Source organism: Gossypium raimondii, chromosome 11 (assembly GCF_025698545.1).
Source record: "Gossypium raimondii isolate GPD5lz chromosome 11, ASM2569854v1, whole genome shotgun sequence".
Taxonomy (NCBI): domain Eukaryota; kingdom Viridiplantae; phylum Streptophyta; class Magnoliopsida; order Malvales; family Malvaceae; genus Gossypium; species Gossypium raimondii.
The window spans coordinates 57,584,314-57,605,354 of NC_068575.1; the positions used below are offsets into that span (position 1 = coordinate 57,584,314).

Sequence of the window (21,041 nt, forward strand, 5' to 3'; positions counted from 1 at the left end):
CGCACTAAAATTGAAATATGGCTAATTGCCTTTTAAGCCCTCATTATTTATTATTTTCTTTTTATTTCCCTTCAATTCACTTTTTATTTATTTTAGTAATTTGATGAGAATAATTTATTTAAAAATTTACTAAATTTGATGAGAATAGTTTATAATTATAATTTATTTTTCTATTTGGGTTACATTTATGGGTGATCAGTTTATTATTACTTACGGTTTTCAATAAGGCATGCACAGTATTCTATTAATTTTTAATTAAATCTAATATTAGTTAAGTGATAATTAAGATACTTAGAATTCTAATTAAGTAATAACTCTATTTTAATTTAATAAAATTAAGTAAACTTTTTAATTTAATTTTTAAAAATTAAAATAGAGTTATTAAATGAGAGAATTCTAATTAAGTAATAACTCTATTTTAATTTAATAAACTATTCTCATTTAATAACTCTACATTTAATAAACTATTCTCATTTAATAACTCTACATTTAATAACTCTATTTTAATTTAATAAACTATTCTCATTTAATAACTCTATTTTAATTTAAAAATAATTTTAAATTAAAATAGAGTTATTAAATGAAATAGTTTATTAAATATTTTAAATTAAAATAGAGTTATTAAATGAGAATAGTTTATTAAATTAAAATAGAGTTATTACTTAATTAGAATTCTAAGTATCTTAATTATCACTTAACTAATATTAGATTTAAGTAAAAATTTAATAGAATACCGGGCATATGCCTTATTGAAAACCGAGTAATAATAAAACTGATCACCCATAAATGTAACCCAAATAGAAAAATAAATTATAATTATAAACTATTCTCGTCAAATTTAGTAAATTTTAAATAAACTATTCTCATCAAATTACCAAAATAATACATAAAATGCTAATTAGTTTATACTTTTTAAATAGTTTTACTTTAGGTAAAATATATTTACTTTAATAATAAAATAAAGGCTTTTATGAGTAAAAATCATAGATTAAGAGCTTATTTAACTAAAAAAATAGGTTGAGGGCTTGTTTATTAAATAAAAAAGTGAGTTGATGGGGAATAAAAAGAAAATAATAAATAAGGAGGGCTTAGAAGACAATTAGCCACATTTTAATTTTAGTGCGCACAGCAGCAGCAATTTACTTTCAAAATTCAAAATGGTAAATTTGCATGTCAGGTCCTTAAAACTGCAAAAAGTTACATTTTAGTTCTTTAGCACCATTGGTGTCGCCAATCACATTGGCACCATTGATGCCGCCAATCTCATTGGCACCCTTGGTGCCTCCAATGTGATTGGCCTGATCAGGCTGTGTCAGATTTTTTTTTTGTTTTTTGTTTTTTTGGGTATATTTTGGTAAATAAATTTTTTTTATAATATTTTGGTAAATAAAAAAAAGTTATAACATTTTGATAATTTTTTATTTTTGTTATAATATTTTAGTAAATATCCCTAGATAAGATTAAGTAGTAAAAAGATAAGAAAATAAAAAAAAAAGAATTTCTCACATATTTAGGCTATGTCAAGTTTAGATTAAAAAACTTTGCTCGAGACTTAACTTGTTTTCTCAACAGTCTTTATCTTTTTTACTAAACTTATTTTTCAAACTTATATTTTTATTTAAATCTTTCTATTTTTCAGATGGGTCGAGTGAAAATAAAAAACAGGATATCGGTAATAAAAGGGGCTAAAGATACAGGATATCGCTGCGTCACAAGCATTACCAGCACCCGGTTCACCTGAACCGGAAGGGATCCGGTTCATTCCTCCTGTTAATTTCACCGAAAAACCAGTATTTTCGTTTTCGTTTCCTTTCTTTCTCTTCCTGAAAACAAAATCCAAAGGAAACCTGATTTTTGTAAAATACAGAGGAAGAGAGGAGACTACAACTTTTAAACGACACCGTCAAGACCAAGTTCCAATTTTTATTACTTCTGTGTGTTTCCTTTGAAATTCACCCTCCCAAATAAATACCCCAACTCGTCCGAGCTCCGGAAACAGCTGAGAATCCGATGGACTCTTTGGGTCCGAAGCGCTTTGATATCTTCGAAATTTACCGGCAATTTTGTGGTATTTTTTCTTTCAATTTGTTATAAAATTTTACTTCTTTATTCTTTCAATTTGGTTAGAGATAAAATAATTGTTTCCGTTGATTTATTATGGGAAGGTTGGCTCTTCTACATGTGAATCTTTGGGTGAAAATAGATTGGAAATTGGATAAGGGTTTATTTGGGTTACTTTTATTGTCTGATAATTTTGGTAGGAAAGAATTGAAGTTTTTTTTTTTTTAATTCAATTTTTGGTCCATCTGAAGTTTAATTATAGAAAAATTAATCTAATTAAGTTACCCCCAAAATTTAATGCAAGAAATGTAATTTGATTTGGTCAAAGAGTTAGTTAAAATGTTTAAAGTTTTTGGTCTTTTACTGATATGCTTGAAGTTTTAGAATTTCAACTTCTCAGAAGTTTCTGTGCTGTGATCGAGATGTTACTTAAAAAACAATTTTTCAGAGGGCTGTTGATGTTATTTAGTTAACTTTTAAGCTGTCTTGCAGAACTTAGAAGAGGAGATACTTATGTTTGCTGCGAAGAAGGTTACCGACAAGATGAGGAATCACAAAGAGCTAAGTACTCGAGGGACAGATTGAATCAGCTCTTAAAGATGGTGGAGTCAAGGATGCACACAAGGTAATGGGTAGTGAACATGTCTATAATCTGTAGATAGAAGTATATGGAGTTTGGCTTTCCCTCAGGAAGATTAGACAATTGGTTGATGAGTCTTGAAATCAAAGAATCATATTTACGGGATGCCATGTGAACTAATTACCATTCTTCGCAGTTTTCGGATCTGCCAATCCCATCTTAAGCTTGAATTTTGAAGATTCTAGCTTGATTCTGATTTGCTTATTGCCTCCTTGACCATGATATAAATCCTACATGTGTATAGATTGTTACTGTGTCATTTATGATTATGCGATGAGTGAAAAAGAAATATATTATTCCCCAAGACATTATCAAACCTCTGAACAAGATTCTATAGCCAATCTTGTTTATTGGTTATTTGATCGTATAATTGGTTATACACTAGTGATTGCTTATTGGTTATGTTTCCCTTGACAGGACTGCCATCTTTGATGAACTTCACAAGCTCATGTTACAACTAGACTTGACGGTGAGATTCCTTTTCATTGAATTTCTTTGAGGGACTGATTTAACTAGTAATTTTAGACTTCAGTATCGAGTATCTTTGAAGGTCTTCATTGTCGGTACACTGGTTTTATTTTCTGGTATCATGTTTTCCATACTAAAATTTGGGCTTGCTGTTGTTTCCTGTAGGTGGACTTTTCTGAATTCTCATGCTTCTATGATTTTGTTTTCTTCATGTGCCGAGAAAATGGTCAAAAGAATATTAGTAAGTTATCGTTAAATGCAAATGCTTGTACTGATTTATCCTTGGAATAACATCGAAGTTAGCTAAGTGTAAATTACAAGAAATTTCTTTGGTGTCGTATTTAATTCTCTTTCTTTTGGTGTGATCAATAGCTATAAGCAGGGCGGTTGCTGCATGGAGATTAGTGTTGGCTGGCAGATTTCGACTACTTGACAAATGGTGCAACTTTGTTGAGGTATGAACATGACTAATACCAAGAGACTAACACTTTATGCTTGTCTTGGAGACATCTTGCGAAACTACTGGTTGCTGTCCCATTGTAGACCACTTTAACTTTTGGACAAAAATGTCATTAGAATCTTGATATTGGTTATAAATGATTTATTATTACCATGATAGGTCCAACATTTGTTTTATCATATAGGGAGTGACTTGTCTGCTTCTCCAGTTTCTATTGTTAGTGCATGCCAAGCATGTGAAAATGGTTGATAGTGTCTCTCGGGCCATACACTTGTTCTGTTATTGCGTATTAGTTCAAGCTGAAAGCTATATTGCTCCAATTTTTCATTTTGGTTGAAGTACTCATGTCTGATATCCGGCACATATTTTGACATGGGTATGGAGATATGGCACTCCAAATATATGGAAAAACTTGAAAAAAAAAATTGAACATACTCGTGTTAGTCACGTATCCGTATTCGACACTCATACCATGGGTTGAAAGTATACCTGCTAATGACTACCACCAATCTCTTGATTGAGGCAATGGATGTCTTTGATTTCCTTTCAGGAATATCAGCGTCACAATATTTCAGAGGATACATGGCAGCAAGTTTTAGCATTCAGTAGGTGTGTACATGAAAATCTGGAAGGGTATGATCCTGAAGGTATTAAGTTTCCATAAATCTATCCTTTCGTCTTCTTATGTATTTGTGCCACTTGAACCTTAGTTGTTTGGTTATTTTGCAGGTGCTTGGCCTGTTCTGATTGATGACTTTGTTGAGCACATGTACAGGTTCGCTTTCTATACCTTACATGATCATAAGGAAAATTTGATGGCCATCTTTTTATTACACAGTTAATTTTGGGCTACAATTTCAAGTTCTTATTGTGATTGTTTTAGTTTATGTTACTCGAACTCTTCATTTTTCCTTTAAGTATCCTTATACAGCATTTGTGTTGGACATATTTGGACATGGGTACAGTTCTTCAAATATACCCCAAAGAAAAACATTTAAAAATAATTGAGCATACCCATATTACACACATACTTTATATCTAGCACTCTCTCTTTACTCCGAGCAATGTAGGTTTTAGTGTTTTGTCATATCATCCTTCTACTTATAATATTTTAATTTTTGTATTTTACTAACTCTTATGTGATCACTCACTCACTCTCATTCATTTGTTTTATTTACTGGTAATCATACCTTGTATCATTTGGTTATTCACTATCCCGATCTTCCGAAATTTTCTAATAAAATAATGCTATTTTATGCACACTATACCTAGATGCCTCAAACCCCTTATCTTTCTACCCCATTGCAGAATTTCAGGATCCAACAAAGATTCAAATGTTTTCTGTTGCTGTGTTGATTCGGAGCCCCAGTTGTGTGCATATGAGGACACTTTGCCTGGTATGTTGTATATTAGTTGTCACATTACATTTATGTAAGTTAGCTGCTTATGCGGATTGCAATAGATAACTGATTTTATTATAATAATATCACGTGGCAGGATTAAGAGTATTTCCTGGGATGAAGAGGAAATTGCTCGAATGTCATGATTACGAAATGGAGTCCTCGGATTCGCACTTGTCGGACACACCAGACCTGAATTGCTCATTGAATTCTAAGAGAAGTAGGTTGATTGCACACAGATTGGTTACCCCTGATGCATCTGATGATTGCATGGAAGTTGCTAAACACAGTAGTCCTGTGTGTTGTTCGAAGTCTCCATGTGCAATTGAAGGTTGCCTATCAAAGGGTTTTGCAGGGCTCTTATCGAGTTACTCGTATTTTGCAGTTTGATCGATAAAGAAGACTTCAATTCTCTATTACATAGATAGAGCTCGCACCCTCCGAGTTACAATTATAGAAAAATGTATCCTTTGCAAGCCTATGATTTAGATATATTCATATCTCTGCAACTCGTATTTTTTGGACGATTTTGTGGGTTAATCTCCTATTTTTATCTATGAACGTTTGTGATGTCTGATGCAATATCCCTGTCCTTTTGATCTGTTGCAACTAAAAGAAATATATATGATTTGCTATTTCTCTTCAGTTTCTTTTTGCTGAAGGTTGAGACTGAAGAGTAAAGTCTGGAAAACAGCATTGAACTGAATGTATGTATTTTTGTTACTCGGATTCAGATGTATGGAGCTTGGATCTGCGTGGATTTGTCAAAAGATTCTTGGGAAGTTATCTTTTCATATTCAAATTTGCATAAATCCAAACACACTTCTATGAAACCACAAAAGAAAAAAATATAGATATTAAGCAACAATGGTACAATCTTCTGCAGGCAGAAGCCATGAATTGTTGAAGAAATTTATTCCTAAAATTTCATATCAAATTAAGCATTTTTCTATACTAAGACGCTAAATGGACAACCATGAGGCTAATTTCAAGCAGCCATGCAACCAACGCCGAATCTAGTCTTTGGAAACACAAGAAACAAGCCACTGCAAATAATCCCCACCATAAGCGGAAAACCCTCCATAACTTGGTCCATTTCCTTCTCATGTCCTGGGAAAACACAGTTGGTAACTCTATGATCCGAGAAAGCAATGGCCACAAACACCAACACCGACATCACAGCATGAACGAAATCAGTAAGTCCAACCTTGTACTTGTCATCTTTCGGGGATTCGACTTCAAGACCAGGTTTGAAAAGAGCAAGTCCGTTGGGGGTGACGAAACCGTAGTAAACAGTCCCATCGGGGCCTCGGAAACTATCGGTGAAATGGAAGAAGAAGCAAGAGAGTGCGCAAAGGCATAAGAGGGAGTATATCATGATGGTGGTAACATGGGAACAGTCACCATGGCGATAAACAGAAGGAAGAACCATTTCGAAAGTTAAAAGGGTGCCTGTTGGTAGGAAGTTGACAAGCATAGAAGTTTTGGAAATGGTTTTTTGAACTCCTTTGGCTACCACTTTCCGTTTGCGGCCGGGTTCTGGTGGCAGTCGAGGGAGGGAAGAGAGTGGTGTAGGGTCCTCCTCTGGGGGTGGTGTTGCAGTAGTGTAAACTTTGATGCCAATTCCATGGTGGGTTTGCTCCATTTTGTTTTTCAGATTACAATAACTGCTTGATTGTAAAGAAATAAAGGTTTGGGGGGATATTTAAATCAATAGAAGGTAGTTACTAACCGTTGATATGAATTGAGCCATTCTTGGTGGCACTGTGAAAGAAATCCAATTTTGCATTATAGGCCGCGGTCCAGGTTAAAAAAACTCGCCTAAGGGGTGCCACTACCGTGGGCCAGTTAACAGTTCCCTTCAAACAATAAGTTAGTGTATACCTACAACTAACAATAGTGGCGGAAGGAGTAGAAAAATAACAGATTTCACAATTATGATAAAAAGGAAAGCTTGATCTGAATTTGGTAAGGAACCCTCTAAAATTACACTAGAATTTGTTATATTGTAACAAAATAAGACAAAACTCACCAATGCATTGGTGTTTATAATTTGCCTATCATGTCTAATACAGATGTGTAAGTACCAAATATAGCCACCGCAACACTCATCAAAATGATTAGGCTTACAGCAAATAATTCGCCGTTGAATCTCTGGTAAGTTCCTGATATCTTCAAGTAGAAGACGCATGGTAGCATGACTGAAGCTGTGATACTTAAAAATGCTCCAACTAGTGACATGAGGGAACCGAAAAATGGAACTGCCAGAGCCACCAAAAGCGTGCTGATCACCAGGGTGGTGCCCACAAAGAGGTTGACGACTCGCTTGTCGCAGGGATATCGAATCCAGGCTTTAGTGGCATTCACAATTGGTGTAACCATCAATGCGTATTTGGATATGGGATTGACCAAGGTGGTGTATATTGCAACTCTTGCGCTGAGCTTGTCTGTTGGAAGGTTCAAAGTTATCTGTGATTGAACATCTGACCCAAACATTAAGTAGCCGAAAATCGCCATTGATGTGTAACAGATGGTACACAAGACAAAGCATACAACCAGGACCTAAAAAAAAACAGACAAGTTCCTTACATCAGAACCCTGTTTATTGGAAAAACAAATTTGGAAATGTGAGGCTGAGGATGATGATACTCACATTAGAGAATTGATGCCTTTTTTTCATTGAAGTGTAAAGGGTAGGGAAGACTGGATGAGAGCAATAACAGAAGGCATATAAGCTGACAGCAGTGGGGATTCCACCCCAGTTTATGAGTGTTCCCTTGTGTTGAAACCCAATACCTTCAAATGCACCCGTCCAGATGACTGAACCCAAGATGACTGCAGAAGCCAAAACCCCACTTGCTGAGACATAAGAAAGAAGGCTCAAGTTATCCAACCAAACAGTAGGCAATATTATGAGAGCTACAATTATAATAAACCCTTTTTGGCCTCCCACTGTTACTCCTGCAACTTCAAACTCCACATCGGGTAACAAATTCTGCAAGTTATCTCCTTCAAGAATCAAAAATCCAGTCGCCACCAAGTAGAGCTCGATATACATAACAACTGATGCCATCACTCTCCCTTTGTTCCCAAATGCTCGCTCCCCCATGTCTGGATAAGTTCTGATTGTTGGATCTGCATCCATACATCTTTGAATTAACAAGCCTGCGTAGAATGCAGCAGTGGCAATGGCGAAAAGAAGAACCAAGCTCAGCCATCCCCCTGATGCCAGTGCATATGGAATTGATAATATCCCTACTCCTGCATATAGTTGAAAACAACAACAAAGGGTTCTTGAGATATAAATAAATAAACCAAATGAAAATGTTCAAAGAAAAAAAAAAGAAAAAAAAAGTATCAAACACTTGTTGCCAACTGCTATAGTACTATGGTTGTTCCTTAAATCAGATAGATGGGTGGAATCCCTAACCATTAAGCAGATAAATAAATAAGAAAGGGTAGTGGGAAACAGGAGCAGGGGAAGGAAGTAAAGTGAACCTGAAAGAGCATTAAGTCCATTGAAACAGGTTCTGAAAACATTGACAGTGCTGGCACTGGTGTCGGTGTGATGAGCAGAATTTGGGTCTAATTCCTCTATTTTGCTTCCTAACACATCCTTATGATCATCCTCAAGAAGAGGTACCGTCAAGGATACTTCCTCATGTGTCATCGCCGCCTTCTTGAGTGAAGAAACAGAGATAAAGCTCAATGCTACTGCTTGAAACAAGTAAAAGAACAATAATAAAGTACGGCTGCTTGATTGACACTTCTCCTTTTAAATAATGTAAATAGGGTTTTAATCTTCTTTTTTATCCTTTTTGCTTTTTGAAAAAATCGGCGTCTACTCATTAAGTTGAGCATTACTTTGTTTTTGTTGTAATAAATATTGATAATAACAAAGGTTAAAAATTATAATCGGACAAACAACATATTATGGTGAACTTGTAATACACACCGTCCAATGTTTTGTGACTTTGTTTTTAATATAGTAAAACGTGACTATATTAAAATATCCAAGAAAACATGTGTGAGTTTAAATTCAACACCACGCTACAGTTATTTGTCGTTCATCCTTATCTTTTTACTGCCATAAATGTTTTTTTTTTAACTTCAAATATAATTATTGTTTAAACAGAAATTTTATAAAATGGATCATTAAAATATAAATTACATACAATATGGAACACGTGTGTCAAATTTGTCTACCTCCTAGTGTCCTTTACCGCGGCCCCTCACATGATGAGACACGTAAGACTACTTCATCCCTCCACGATTTTAATTATTCTTACTACCATCATCATTATTTATTGTAAGTATTTTCCATAATTTTATTTTAAAATACAAAATTTAAAACTGCTCGAATTTATCCTCAATTCTTAAATATAAAAATAAATATGTTCAAGATGTTTAAACTCGTATTTTTATATACCGACAATAACTAAATTAAAATTCTGTTGATAAATCTACGAGGTTTTTAATGTCACTAAAAGAACTCTAAAATTTGATAGATTTTAAATTATGTTATATTTTTTATAATTTTAATAAATTAATAATTTGTATCATATTTATATTATTGTTTAAATCCATGATTTATTTGACCTCACCAGTCGATTAAATGTCAATTATTAAAATCATCATTTTATAAAGCAAAATAGGCTGTGTATAGAGTATCTTTCTCATTTTCAATATATCCCGAAGATTGACAAGAAAAAGCATGGTTTTCATCATTTGAAGATATTCTTATATAAATTTTTAGTAAATTATATTTTCTTTTACATAATTTAGTTCCATCAAAATTGGTTTTTAGTTAATGTTTCATAATCTAATAAATCTTAACCTGTTTATTGTTTTTTGCTTTTGCGTCAAAATTGTAATATTAATTGTTGGTGGCGTTTGGTATTGCTGGATCTTATCCTGGTATTGTCCCCACTTGCCTCACCTCCACTAAATTAGGGGATAACAGAGTGAGAAGAAAATTAGGCAGAGGGGGGGATGAATTTTTGAGGTAAAGAATGTGTTCAAATTTGGTTATGCTACTGATGAATTTGGGAAGAAAAAGAGGCAGTTTGTGATTTGTTATTTTGTGGTATGAGAATGAGAGTGGCACCACTCTTTCAACACATCTTCTGCAATAATTTCAACCTTCCACCCAGCCAGGGGAATGTCCCTTTCACTCACATGTGGTCTTTAATGGAAATGGAAATGGAACTGTGGACATCCGATCAACTTGGATGTACGCGTGACTCACCCCATGTTTTTGTTTACACCCTGAATTTGTTTTTAAAGTAAAAAACTAGACCCCGATTTGAGAAGACAGTTCCATCCGAAAAAGAAAATAAATTTATAGGTGAAGTGGTAAAATATTTGATGTTTTGTCTGTTGAGATTTTAGTATTTTATTAATCTTTTATATTTTTAATTTTTAAAAAGTCATGTACTTTTTTCTTTCACCCTGCCATGACTCGTTAGTTTTGTCTTTCATTTTGAACAGCTAGTGGCATGGGGATAAATTTTGAAAGGGTTGGCTTCGTTAACGCCATCTGTATAGCACTACAACTCTACGTAGAGAGAAAATAACCTAAAAACCATTAAAATTGCTACATTATTTCAATTTAATCGACCAATATAACTAGCGCAACTCAAACCCAAATCATATTTGAGATAATAAACACCCTTAAACATCAAAGTTTCATGTCACTTCACTCTTTAATACAATTTATATACTCGATATCCAAGTTTTTATATATAATTAAAAATAAAACTTTTTTCGAAAATAATATAGAAAAAATTAATTACTAAAATAATGCATGTGGATCCCAAATAAGCATGATGGCTAAGATTTCAATATGAAAGGTCCATGAAGCATCTCATAAAAACAAATAGAGCATCAATAGAGATTCATTAATAATTAGATGAATTATTTGTTCATTGAGGAAAATATCAAAAGTCGTAACTTAAGTCAATAAAGGTTGAGAAAGTTGACTCAATAATAAATTTTATTTTATTACTAAATAGAAATATTAAATTAAGACTTATTGGAGAATTCAGATTTAAATATTAATTAAGAGCAATGGAGACAAAAGAACTCGTAAATACAATTTGGGGGTGACAATGATTTATTTATTCTATCAATTTGACAACGGACACGTCGATTTAGGGTTTTCATGCACACTCCAAAAACTAAAATAAAAATTTTCTCTTTTCTTTTCCCTTGCACTTCCCACTCGTGTTAGTTTTTCCTTTCTTTTTTAATATATTTTTTAAAATATAAATATTAAAATATATAAATAAGAAATAAATATAATAATAGTTAAAGTATCATTTTAAAATTTAAATTTTTTCTTAATCATAATTCTAAAAATTCTTAAAATTCATAATTTTTTAAATTATATAATTTTAAATTACCATTATTTTTGAAAAATCATAAAATTATTAATAATACATTACTTTTATTTTTATTTTTTTGAAATAGATCTAAAATATACTATCTAAACTGAAATTAATTTCTTTTTTTAGAAGAGATTATTGGGGTCTCCAACACAGTTGAAAATCTTAATTTGCCACGTTCACCAAGAAATAAATGCAGATGTTATATATATTGAAGTGTCAGAAAATGAGAATCTATATAATTTTGGAGAGATAATCGACTCATTAATTAATCAAAACCAGATCTGACTTCCCATCTAATATTTAATAGGGTAAATTATAAAAATAATCACTTTTATTTGCCTCAACTTACATTTTAGTCGTTCATAGTTAAAATATTACGTTTTAGTCATTTACATTATCATTTTGTTACGAAATGGTCACTCTGCCGTTAAGATCTTTTACCTCCCAAACAACAATTTGACGTGACAGGTAAAATGGATTTTAAATGCCAACATGGATGTCCAACCAAGTAAAATAATTGATTTTTAATTAAATAAATTTAATTAATTAGAATTTCTAAATTAATTAAAGGAAAATGTTAATTTGGTTTCCCGGAATAATCAAAACCAATGCATTAGATCAATCCTTAATCTCATTTTTCTTTTAGTTTTCGTTTCCATTTTGACTAAAAAACCATCTATTTTCATAGTCATCTTTGTTGAATCGAAACAGTAGAAATCAAATTGAGTGTTCCATCAATCGGTTGGATTTTTTATTTAAAATGGAAGAATAAAGGATCAATTCAATAGAGGGTCTAGGCATGGATTACAATAAGTAGTGGGTTTTTTTGTTCTTTACCTGGGTTTTGAGTTCAAATATTATGGGTTTTTTTTGTAAAAATGGGGTTCATATTTTCATGTTTTTCTTTATATGTGATAGACAAAAAGAACATGATTCATCTTTGTTTATTTGTGTATCGTGGGCAGCCACAATAGTACGCAGGTGTAGAGGTTGGTACGTCCATTTCTTCTTCTTCTTCTTCTTTTTCTTCTTCTTCTCTTCTCTTTTCTGATGATAGCAAAAAATCCCAACAGTTGCTTCTTTTTAAACTAGAGAAAATTAGATTTTAGGGTAAAATTTTGTATTCTATTTCCATTAAAAGAAATTAACTTTTCTCATCAACTAGATATCCATGTTGACATTTAAAACTTATTTTAACTATCACGTCGAACTGTTGTTTGGGAGATAATAGATTTTAACAACAGAATGATCATTTCATAACAAAATAATAACATAACATTTTAAACATACGTTATTAAAATATAAATTGAAACAAACAAAAGTGACTATTTTAATAATTTACTCTATTATATACTAATGTTTACGAGGCACTCAGATTTCCGTTGCGAGTATGCTCCACCAACTTTTATATTAATATACACTATATCAGGTAACATTCAATTATTTGTATAAAATTTATTATTAATTAAATCATAAAAATAGGAGTAAGTAATTATATTTTCAGTTTGATACTTATATATATATATTTGTTTATTTTAAATATTTTTAAATTTTTTATTTAAAAAATTATATTAAAATATAGAACTGACAAAATGTTATTATAATAATATTTATTACATTGGATTAATTTCTAAGAGCAATGTAATAATATAAATTCAAATTCATCATTTTATTTAAAGATACAGATCTAGTTCCCACTAGTACTCACATACATAGACCATATTTAAACTTAAGTACATGCCATTCTAAAGTCCAAAATTTATATATCAAAACTTGTCCTTGGAGATTGTTGAGTGATGTGGGTAATTTAAATCCGATCACTATCTCCCTTAACAAAATCCAATTGTCATTTTCCCACCTAGACACGCCAATTTGTCTGCGAGAATCTAAATGTGGTAGGTGACGGACTCGTTTTTCCAATTGTACACCAAATAACTCCAATCCAATATGCGCTTTTTGAGTTGAAATTGAATTAATTTTAAAGGACAATTGTAACTATCCCATATTTCGGAGAGATAATGAATATCGTGTTGTAAGGTTTTCGCACGAGTTCATTTCTCACGATTCTCGATTGAAGTGATAACCGATCTAAAGCTAAACGGAGATTAGTTGAGCATGAAAGTAATCATACTTGATTGGATTATAAGAGTGGATTTTAAAGAAAAATAATAGGTGAATAAGGGAAAGGACTAAAAAGTCAATTGCACCAAAGTATAAAAAGTGGAAAGGAATGGCAGAATGCTTGACTCAAGAATATGCTAATTGTCTTTTTAAATTCAAGTGTGTGTTATCATGCCACATTCATAAGCCTTTATATGCGCATCTCAAAGAACTAATTTTACATTATTTACTCTTAGAATCATGCTTAACAACTCACCATGATATCATATTTTCTAAATATAGAATTTGTCAAAGTCAAAAGTCTAATATTTTTTATCAGCCCAAAAATAATTTTGTAATTTTTAATTCTGCCCCACAACTTGCTTTTTGTTCCAATTTAGCCCGATTTTGCTTGTTTTTGAATTTTGACACTCCAATTGCATTCCTGATAAAATTTAAGTAATAAATCACAAGCTTAGTAGCATTCTATTAAAAAATTGACAAAAAGTAGGTACATTAAATACATAAAATTAGCTTGCTATCACACACAATTGTCACGTTGCACAATCCTTTGAATCATATAAACACATACACTATACTTTCATTCCATAAATTCACATAGCACAAACATATCACATATTCACAATACTTTACACTTTTGATTTCAACTTACTTTCATTAAGCACTTTACTTTTACATAACACTTCATTTAAATATTTTATCTCACTATTTTAGCTCACATATTATGTTTTGAACATTTTATAATTTAATCCTTAGATTCATGAAAATTCACTATTCACTAATATAACACTTCAATATCACTTTTCACTTCATTTACTATCACTTAACATTTTATTTAAACCCTTTTTATAATATTTATTCACATACCAAAATTTACGCTCTATTCGAGTTGGTCCTCTCTACAACAATTTCACTATGCTACTACATCTATTCACTTATCAATTAATGACAAAAAATAATAATTTTTCACTCTATAATTTAATCCATAGTTCTATGAAATTTATTAATCACTAAATTAGCACTTTATTATTTATTACATTACTAGCATATATTTAATTACATATTCACTACAAATTTCAAATACTTATTCAATAACCATAACTATATCATATTAAAATACAAATACTCAAATATCAAATTAAAATAAACAAACTTGAATTCAGTTAATTACTTACCTATTTCTTCATTTGAATCCAACATTTCTCTTCACTTTCCTATGCTTTTCATTCACTTTCTTCTTCATAGAAGCAGTCTTCAATATAAAAATATTTCAATAGAATTCTAGGACATGAAATTAGGCTATGGTTTTAGAGAAAAAATCAAGAAAAATCCATGGGAAAATTTTTCTCTCTTTTCCTTTTCTTTCCCTTTTATTTATTTTTTTCTTTAGTTGATGCTTGCTGCCATTTCACTTCCCAAATAGTGTAGGAAATTCTATACTTTTCTTTTTATTTCGATTTCATCCTTTTATTTTCAATTTTCAATCAAATCTCAACACTTTTCAACCTTAATTTCCATAGCTTTCCACCTCATTAGCTATGGGATTTTAATCCCATCATTATGTCCCTAAATATCAATTAAAAATGGAAATTTTGCATTTAGGTTCCTCCTCCATAAAATAGGAAAATTGCACTTTAATCTCTATACTTTTCTACTTTATTAAATTTAGCTCCCATCTCGATTTTACAACTCCATTTCACATTCATAAGAAATTTTCTTCAAATTTCGCCCTTTTCAAAAATGGTAAATTTTCACTTATAGTCCTTTAGCTTTCAAAAATTTGCAATTTAATTCTTACTAAATTTCATTATTCATACATTTCGTCCCGATAATTAATTCACCTTTTAAACACTTATCATTTCTTAAAGACTATAATTTTGGTATTACACATGGTGTAATTACAACAAAATCTTATATGTCATGTTTGGTGGTACAAAATTGTAATTGCACAATTACATAATTTATATTTTAAAAATAATTATTATTATAAAATTATCAGTATGATATAAGAATATATAAATGAAAAACAAAAATTAAAATCAAATCATCACATGTAATATGTTAGTCCAAGAAAGTAGTTGATAATACGATTACTAATAAAATAAGAATAAAAATAAATATCATATGTAATTTTATCTAATTTCCTTTTAACATTTAACATATACTCTATTATTCCTTATCATCATTTGTTGGCCATTGACCAAGTTCATCATCATCATCTAAATTTGAATTTGAACATGTGTTTGTGTCACTAGGATTATTAAGATATCTTTCTTCCACGTACTCTTATCATCCATAGCCTCAATATGATATATGTTACAACATATATCCTTTTAAAATATAGTTTATTTGAGATTGACTAGAACATAATGTGTTAATTATCACTTTGTTCCTTCAAATAACAATGTATTAACTCTTCTAGATCTTTGAATTAAATCTATACTTATGAAAGAATAATATGTTTCATCGCCACATTAAACAAAAGGTACAATATATTAGCTCTTCTAGAGCCTTAAATTAATTATACACCACCAAAGATTGGTTTGTTTCATTACCAAACAATAAAAAGCTTCTTCTTTTTATCCCTAAGGATAGTATACACTGTTGTATTGTCTACAGGACATATTTCCTTCCATTTAAGGAATACTAATTGAATAATAAGATATTCATATGTATGACAGGTACAAAATCAACAACTTTTCATAAATTGTCTCTCTTCTTTAAAAGGTTATATTGGGAACTCTTATTTATCTCTATGTTCCACTGCTAGTGGCCGAAAGTAATTATTACTAAAAAGATATCCAAGAATCAACTAATGGGTGTCACAATTCACTAAAAGGATGCAATTCATACATTTAGAAATTTCATCTTTAACAAAATACATACAATCCTAAGGAATATGACCATTAAGATTACATATAAATATCAAAATAAAATCATATACTTAAGTTTAGTAATGAATAGCAAATAAATTGCATCAACAGGTTCCTCGATATAGATTATAGAAATCCTAAAAATTGACGTGCTAACATTTAAAATGATAGCTTCATAAAGACAACATTAATATCCCTTTACAATTTAGGTTCGTCATGATCATCAATATGGTATGCCAAATCTAATTCAACATCATTCTTATTATTCATTTTCACATTGTCTCGCTTCTGTTTGATAGAAACTTGATAGAGTTTAACCAAATGTTTAGGCGTACAACAAGTATACAACCAATGACCTTTCATACCACATTGATAACATTAATAGCTCGTTATTTTGTTCAATCACAACTAAATGTGACATTAATTTTTCATGATATTGTTACTACAGAACATATTTGAAGCATGAGAAGTTAAAATAAAAATCTCTAACAATATTCTCACATAATATTAATTGAGAACTTATCCTGAACATTGTAGAGTTATGCTCATAGTTTTAAAGTTGTGCAACTTCAAGTGCATTTGATCATATGAGCTTTAAATAGAGACCTTACAACTTCAAGTGCATCCAATCATAAAATTATCATATCTTCTTGGTTATATATAATTTTAATTATTCTTCAATTCAAGTAGATATTTTACAATTAAACATTTCCATGGATAAAGTTCACATCTCAAATATAAAAACCTGACCTATTTTTTTTCATGACCACTATAGCAAACATACATGAATTTCAATTCAAAATCTATTTGGTCATGTGTTTTTCATGATTAGTCTCCAATTATGATAAACATGCTATAATAAAATAAATCATAGTAAAATATACCTGAGGACCGTTAACATCATCGTCGTCATCCTAGCTATTATCACGAGCACTATTACAAGCGCTAAAATAACTTTATTTTCATAATAACATTTATTAATAGTAAAAGGCATAATGACTTATTTAGCCCTTCAAGTTTCAACTTTACAAAAAAAGGTCATTTTAGCCCTCCATTTAATTTTACGTTCTTAAACTTGTATCTTGGGTCAAATCACTCAAGAATGAATGAAAAAGTTAACATTTTTTAACTTTCCTAATATTGCATACACGCAGATTGTCACATGGATGACATGTCACCTGGATTCGACTGAAGAGGGAGGTTTTTTTTTTTCATTTCAAAATTATTTAGAAAAATTTACAGGGTGTTTATAGAACAGTGAAAAGAAAAAGATCGGGTATATGGGTGGGATAAGAAAAATAGTGAAAAAAATCGAGTATCGTGCTGATAACAGGTTACGAAATAAATAACGAAGAAAGTAAAAGATCAAGAAATAGGAGAGCAAAAGAAAGCTATAGATTTTTATTGATGAATGGGATGTTTATAATGCTTCTCCAAAGTCCATATTTATAGTCATAAGAAGTATACATTGTATAAAACTCTACTTCTAATAAACATTAAAGTTCCAATGCATATTAAATTTATGTTCAACTTAATATTCTAAGCACACTATCTTTGAATAAGCCTACCCTTTATTTATTTTTATTGAAAGAATTGCTTTCAAATATTCAATAGTCAATGATATAGTAGGCCCAAATGCAGGCAATGGATCAATGAGTATCCACAAGCGTTTCTCTTGGGTCCTATTCGAAACCCAATTATGATTGACATATATTGACTTAATCATTCATACATCATAAAAGAAATTATTATTTATTATTCAAATTAGTAACATATCCAAATGTCATGGGTACCGGGTAGGCCGAAAACATTATAAAAGAGCTTTGAGCAATTAAGTTGGTTTCTGTCTTTCAACTTCTGAGCTTCTTTCTTTCTTTCTTTCAGTCGTTCAACAATGGCTACAACTGAGGTTTCCCCAATGGATCAAAATCCCACACCTCCGAAACAGCCATCATTTCAACAACACTACCCTCCTGATTTTCCAAGAAAGGTATAAGCAACAAAACAGGCTGTACGCAACATGTTTTAAATAAAACATTGTTTTGTGATAAACAAAAACATTATCTGCAACATGTAGGTGTTTGCAGAGACGATAGCAACCTACTTGCTGGTTTTTGTCACATGTGGATCAGCTGCCATTTGTTCGGTTGATGAACACAAAATCTCAAGGTTAGGAGCTTCAGTTGCAGGTGGACTTATTGTGACTGTAATGATCTATGCAGTTGGTCATGTTTCTGGTGCACATATGAACCCTGCTGTTACCCTCGCTTTTGCAGCTGTCAGACATTTTCCATGGAAACAGGTTTTCTCTTCTTTTCTTTTTAATTTCTTCCGTTTTAGTCCCTGAAGATCGCCATGTTTATTGCTTAGGAAACTATGAACATAGAAAATGAATTGAAAGGTAAAGAATCTGATACATCGATATTGATTTTGTTTGTTTGTTGATGGGGTTTCTGAGTAATTTGAGAAAGGTGGTTACATGGGCACATGGCTGATAGTTATGTGGGGTCGAGCCCAGGGTTCATTATTTTGGACCATTTGTGCAACTTTGGGGGTTTTGAGTTCAACCTTCACTTCTAGCCACAATTGGTACATAACATGGATAAATGCTGCAATAATTTATGGTCAAATAAAATATATATTTTTCCAACATTTATTTATTTCCATTTGCATTAAGAATTTAATTTCCAACTAACGATATTATTGTTACGTATTAATATGGAAATGGAATTACTTGAATTTATGTTAATCTTTTATTCTTTAAATTTATTCTAATTCAGTTACTTTATTAATTCAATACTCTAATTAAAATTATATTTTTTATACAATATTAGGGGTGAGGGACAGGAGTAACACAGTTTAAACCCATGCTAAACGGGTGTTTAACAAAAGCTTTAATCATTGTTTCATTCTTTTTTTTCTTAATATCATATTATATTATGAATTAATGTTTATATAGTTTGGCACATGCATTATTAATTATGTTCAAATTGATTTAATTAATTTGAAAAAGAAATGAAATGGATACGTATAAAATGGTTGCAGGTCCCATTTTATGGTGCAGCTCAACTAACAGGAGCAATCTCTGCATCATTCACACTCCGTGTATTATTGCATCCAATAAAACATGCCGGCACCACATCACCATCAGGCTCAGATTTGCAAGCTCTAATCATGGAAATAGTTGTTACCTTTTCAATGATGTTTATCACCTCAGCTGTGGCCACTGATACTAAAGCTGTAAGCTCAAATCATTAAAAAAATTTCTTCAAATAGTTTTTGCAGTCTTCATATGTAAACATGTATTCCATAAATGACAGATAGGAGAGCTAGCAGGCATAGCTGTTGGGTCTGCTGTTTGCATAACTTCAATCTTGGCTGGGTAATATTAATTATATTGCAAACTTAGAAATTAACTCAATTCAAATCGATTGATTCTTGATATGATGTTTATATACTAACAAGTAGCACTGTAGGAATACAGACCAATATCAGGTGGATCAATGAACCCAGCAAGGAGCATAGGGCCAGCAATAGCCAGTGGTGAGTACAAGGGAATATGGGTGTACGTGGTAGGACCAGTAACGGGGACATTGATGGGGGCGTGGTCTTACAATCTCATCCGGATGACAGACAAGCCTCACCATGCAATCTCTCCACGTTCCTCCTCCTTCAAACTTCGGCGAATGAATAACCAAGATGGAGAGGTATAAGGCAAACTTGAGTGTATTCAGTATTGATTCATATCCATTCATCCTCAAGAGCCAATAATATTCCTCACTACCCTTTTTTTCATTTTACCCTCAAACTTAGATCATATATAAACTTTGTAAATTTGTTATCATATGAATAATGTAAAATAATAATAATTTTAGTCTTTCATTTATTTTTTCGCTTCTTTTTACTATTGAACTTGTAATATTTTGTCAATTTATCTCAAAATGAATAGAAAAGTTAACGGTTTTTAACTTTACTGACATTGCATACACGTAGATTGGCACGTAGACCATATGTCAACATTTAATTAAAATTTAAATATTGTAAAAATTAAGATAGTTAAAACTATTAAAAAGTTATATTAAAATGATTTTTCATAATTTTAAAATAAAAAGAATTACTATATATTTGTGTGTTATCTACGTGGTAATCCACATGTATACCATGTCAGCAAACTTAATGTCATCTCCCTATAGAATGCATGTGTAAGCTCATCAAAGTTGCCTATTTTACACGTCAATATTATATTACAGTGTTAGTTCGATTGGCATAGATATTATTGTCAATGCAGGAGCACGTTATCCTTCCATTTATGAGTTGAGAAAAAATTATGAATAATTCTAAATATTATATCAAAAAAGTAAATATAATCCAACTATATTTAATACCAGAGTAACAGGAAACGAAATTACTAGAGATTGTTTAAATTTAATTATAAAACGGGCCGTGGGCTCATGAAGACCTAACTCACAAGATAGGGTTATAAATGATTGGAGATATGTGCAGGCTGGGTTATGGTCCAAGTTATGTTGGATTGGGTGCTACCACTAAGGGTTGTATAATTCTCAGGTCTGTTGACCTGTATTTTGGGTGTTTTCTTTGCAACTTCCGTCCACAAATGGGGAACAGTTG

At 31.3% G+C, this 21,041-nt stretch overlaps 4 protein-coding genes across 4 annotated transcripts; 2 read left to right on the forward strand and 2 right to left on the reverse strand.

Annotated features, from left to right (window-relative positions):
- Positions 1–1,698: 1,698 nt before the first annotated feature.
- On the forward strand, positions 1,699–5,611 carry LOC105802469 (defective in cullin neddylation protein AAR3). The gene is made up of 9 exons (XM_012634125.2): positions 1,699–2,068; positions 2,554–2,686; positions 3,119–3,170; positions 3,335–3,410; positions 3,542–3,624; positions 4,180–4,276; positions 4,359–4,404; positions 4,938–5,026; positions 5,127–5,611. The coding sequence occupies exons 1-9, from the start codon at positions 2,011–2,013 to the stop codon at positions 5,417–5,419; spliced, it is 927 nt and encodes a 308-aa protein (XP_012489579.1). The 5' UTR covers positions 1,699–2,010; the 3' UTR covers positions 5,420–5,611.
- A 241-nt stretch (positions 5,612–5,852) lies between these two features.
- LOC105802470 (protein DMP9) lies at positions 5,853–6,823 on the reverse strand. Its single transcript, XM_012634127.2, has one exon. It carries the CDS (start codon positions 6,672–6,674, stop codon positions 6,018–6,020), a length of 657 nt encoding a protein of 218 aa, XP_012489581.1. The 5' UTR covers positions 6,675–6,823; the 3' UTR covers positions 5,853–6,017.
- Positions 6,824–6,964: 141 nt separating this feature from the next.
- On the reverse strand, positions 6,965–8,799 carry LOC105802468 (amino acid transporter AVT1I). The gene is made up of 3 exons (XM_012634124.2): positions 8,528–8,799; positions 7,683–8,290; positions 6,965–7,591 (listed from the first exon to the last, which is right to left on the reverse strand). The coding sequence occupies exons 1-3, from the start codon at positions 8,697–8,699 to the stop codon at positions 7,076–7,078; spliced, it is 1,296 nt and encodes a 431-aa protein (XP_012489578.1). The 5' UTR covers positions 8,700–8,799; the 3' UTR covers positions 6,965–7,075.
- Positions 8,800–18,245: 9,446 nt separating this feature from the next.
- On the forward strand, positions 18,246–20,298 carry LOC105802467 (aquaporin NIP2-1). Its single transcript, XM_012634122.2, has 5 exons — positions 18,246–18,402; positions 18,490–18,714; positions 19,458–19,652; positions 19,733–19,794; positions 19,897–20,298. Exons 1-5 carry the CDS (start codon positions 18,307–18,309, stop codon positions 20,123–20,125), a joined length of 807 nt encoding a protein of 268 aa, XP_012489576.1. The 5' UTR covers positions 18,246–18,306; the 3' UTR covers positions 20,126–20,298.
- Positions 20,299–21,041: the final 743 nt, after the last annotated feature.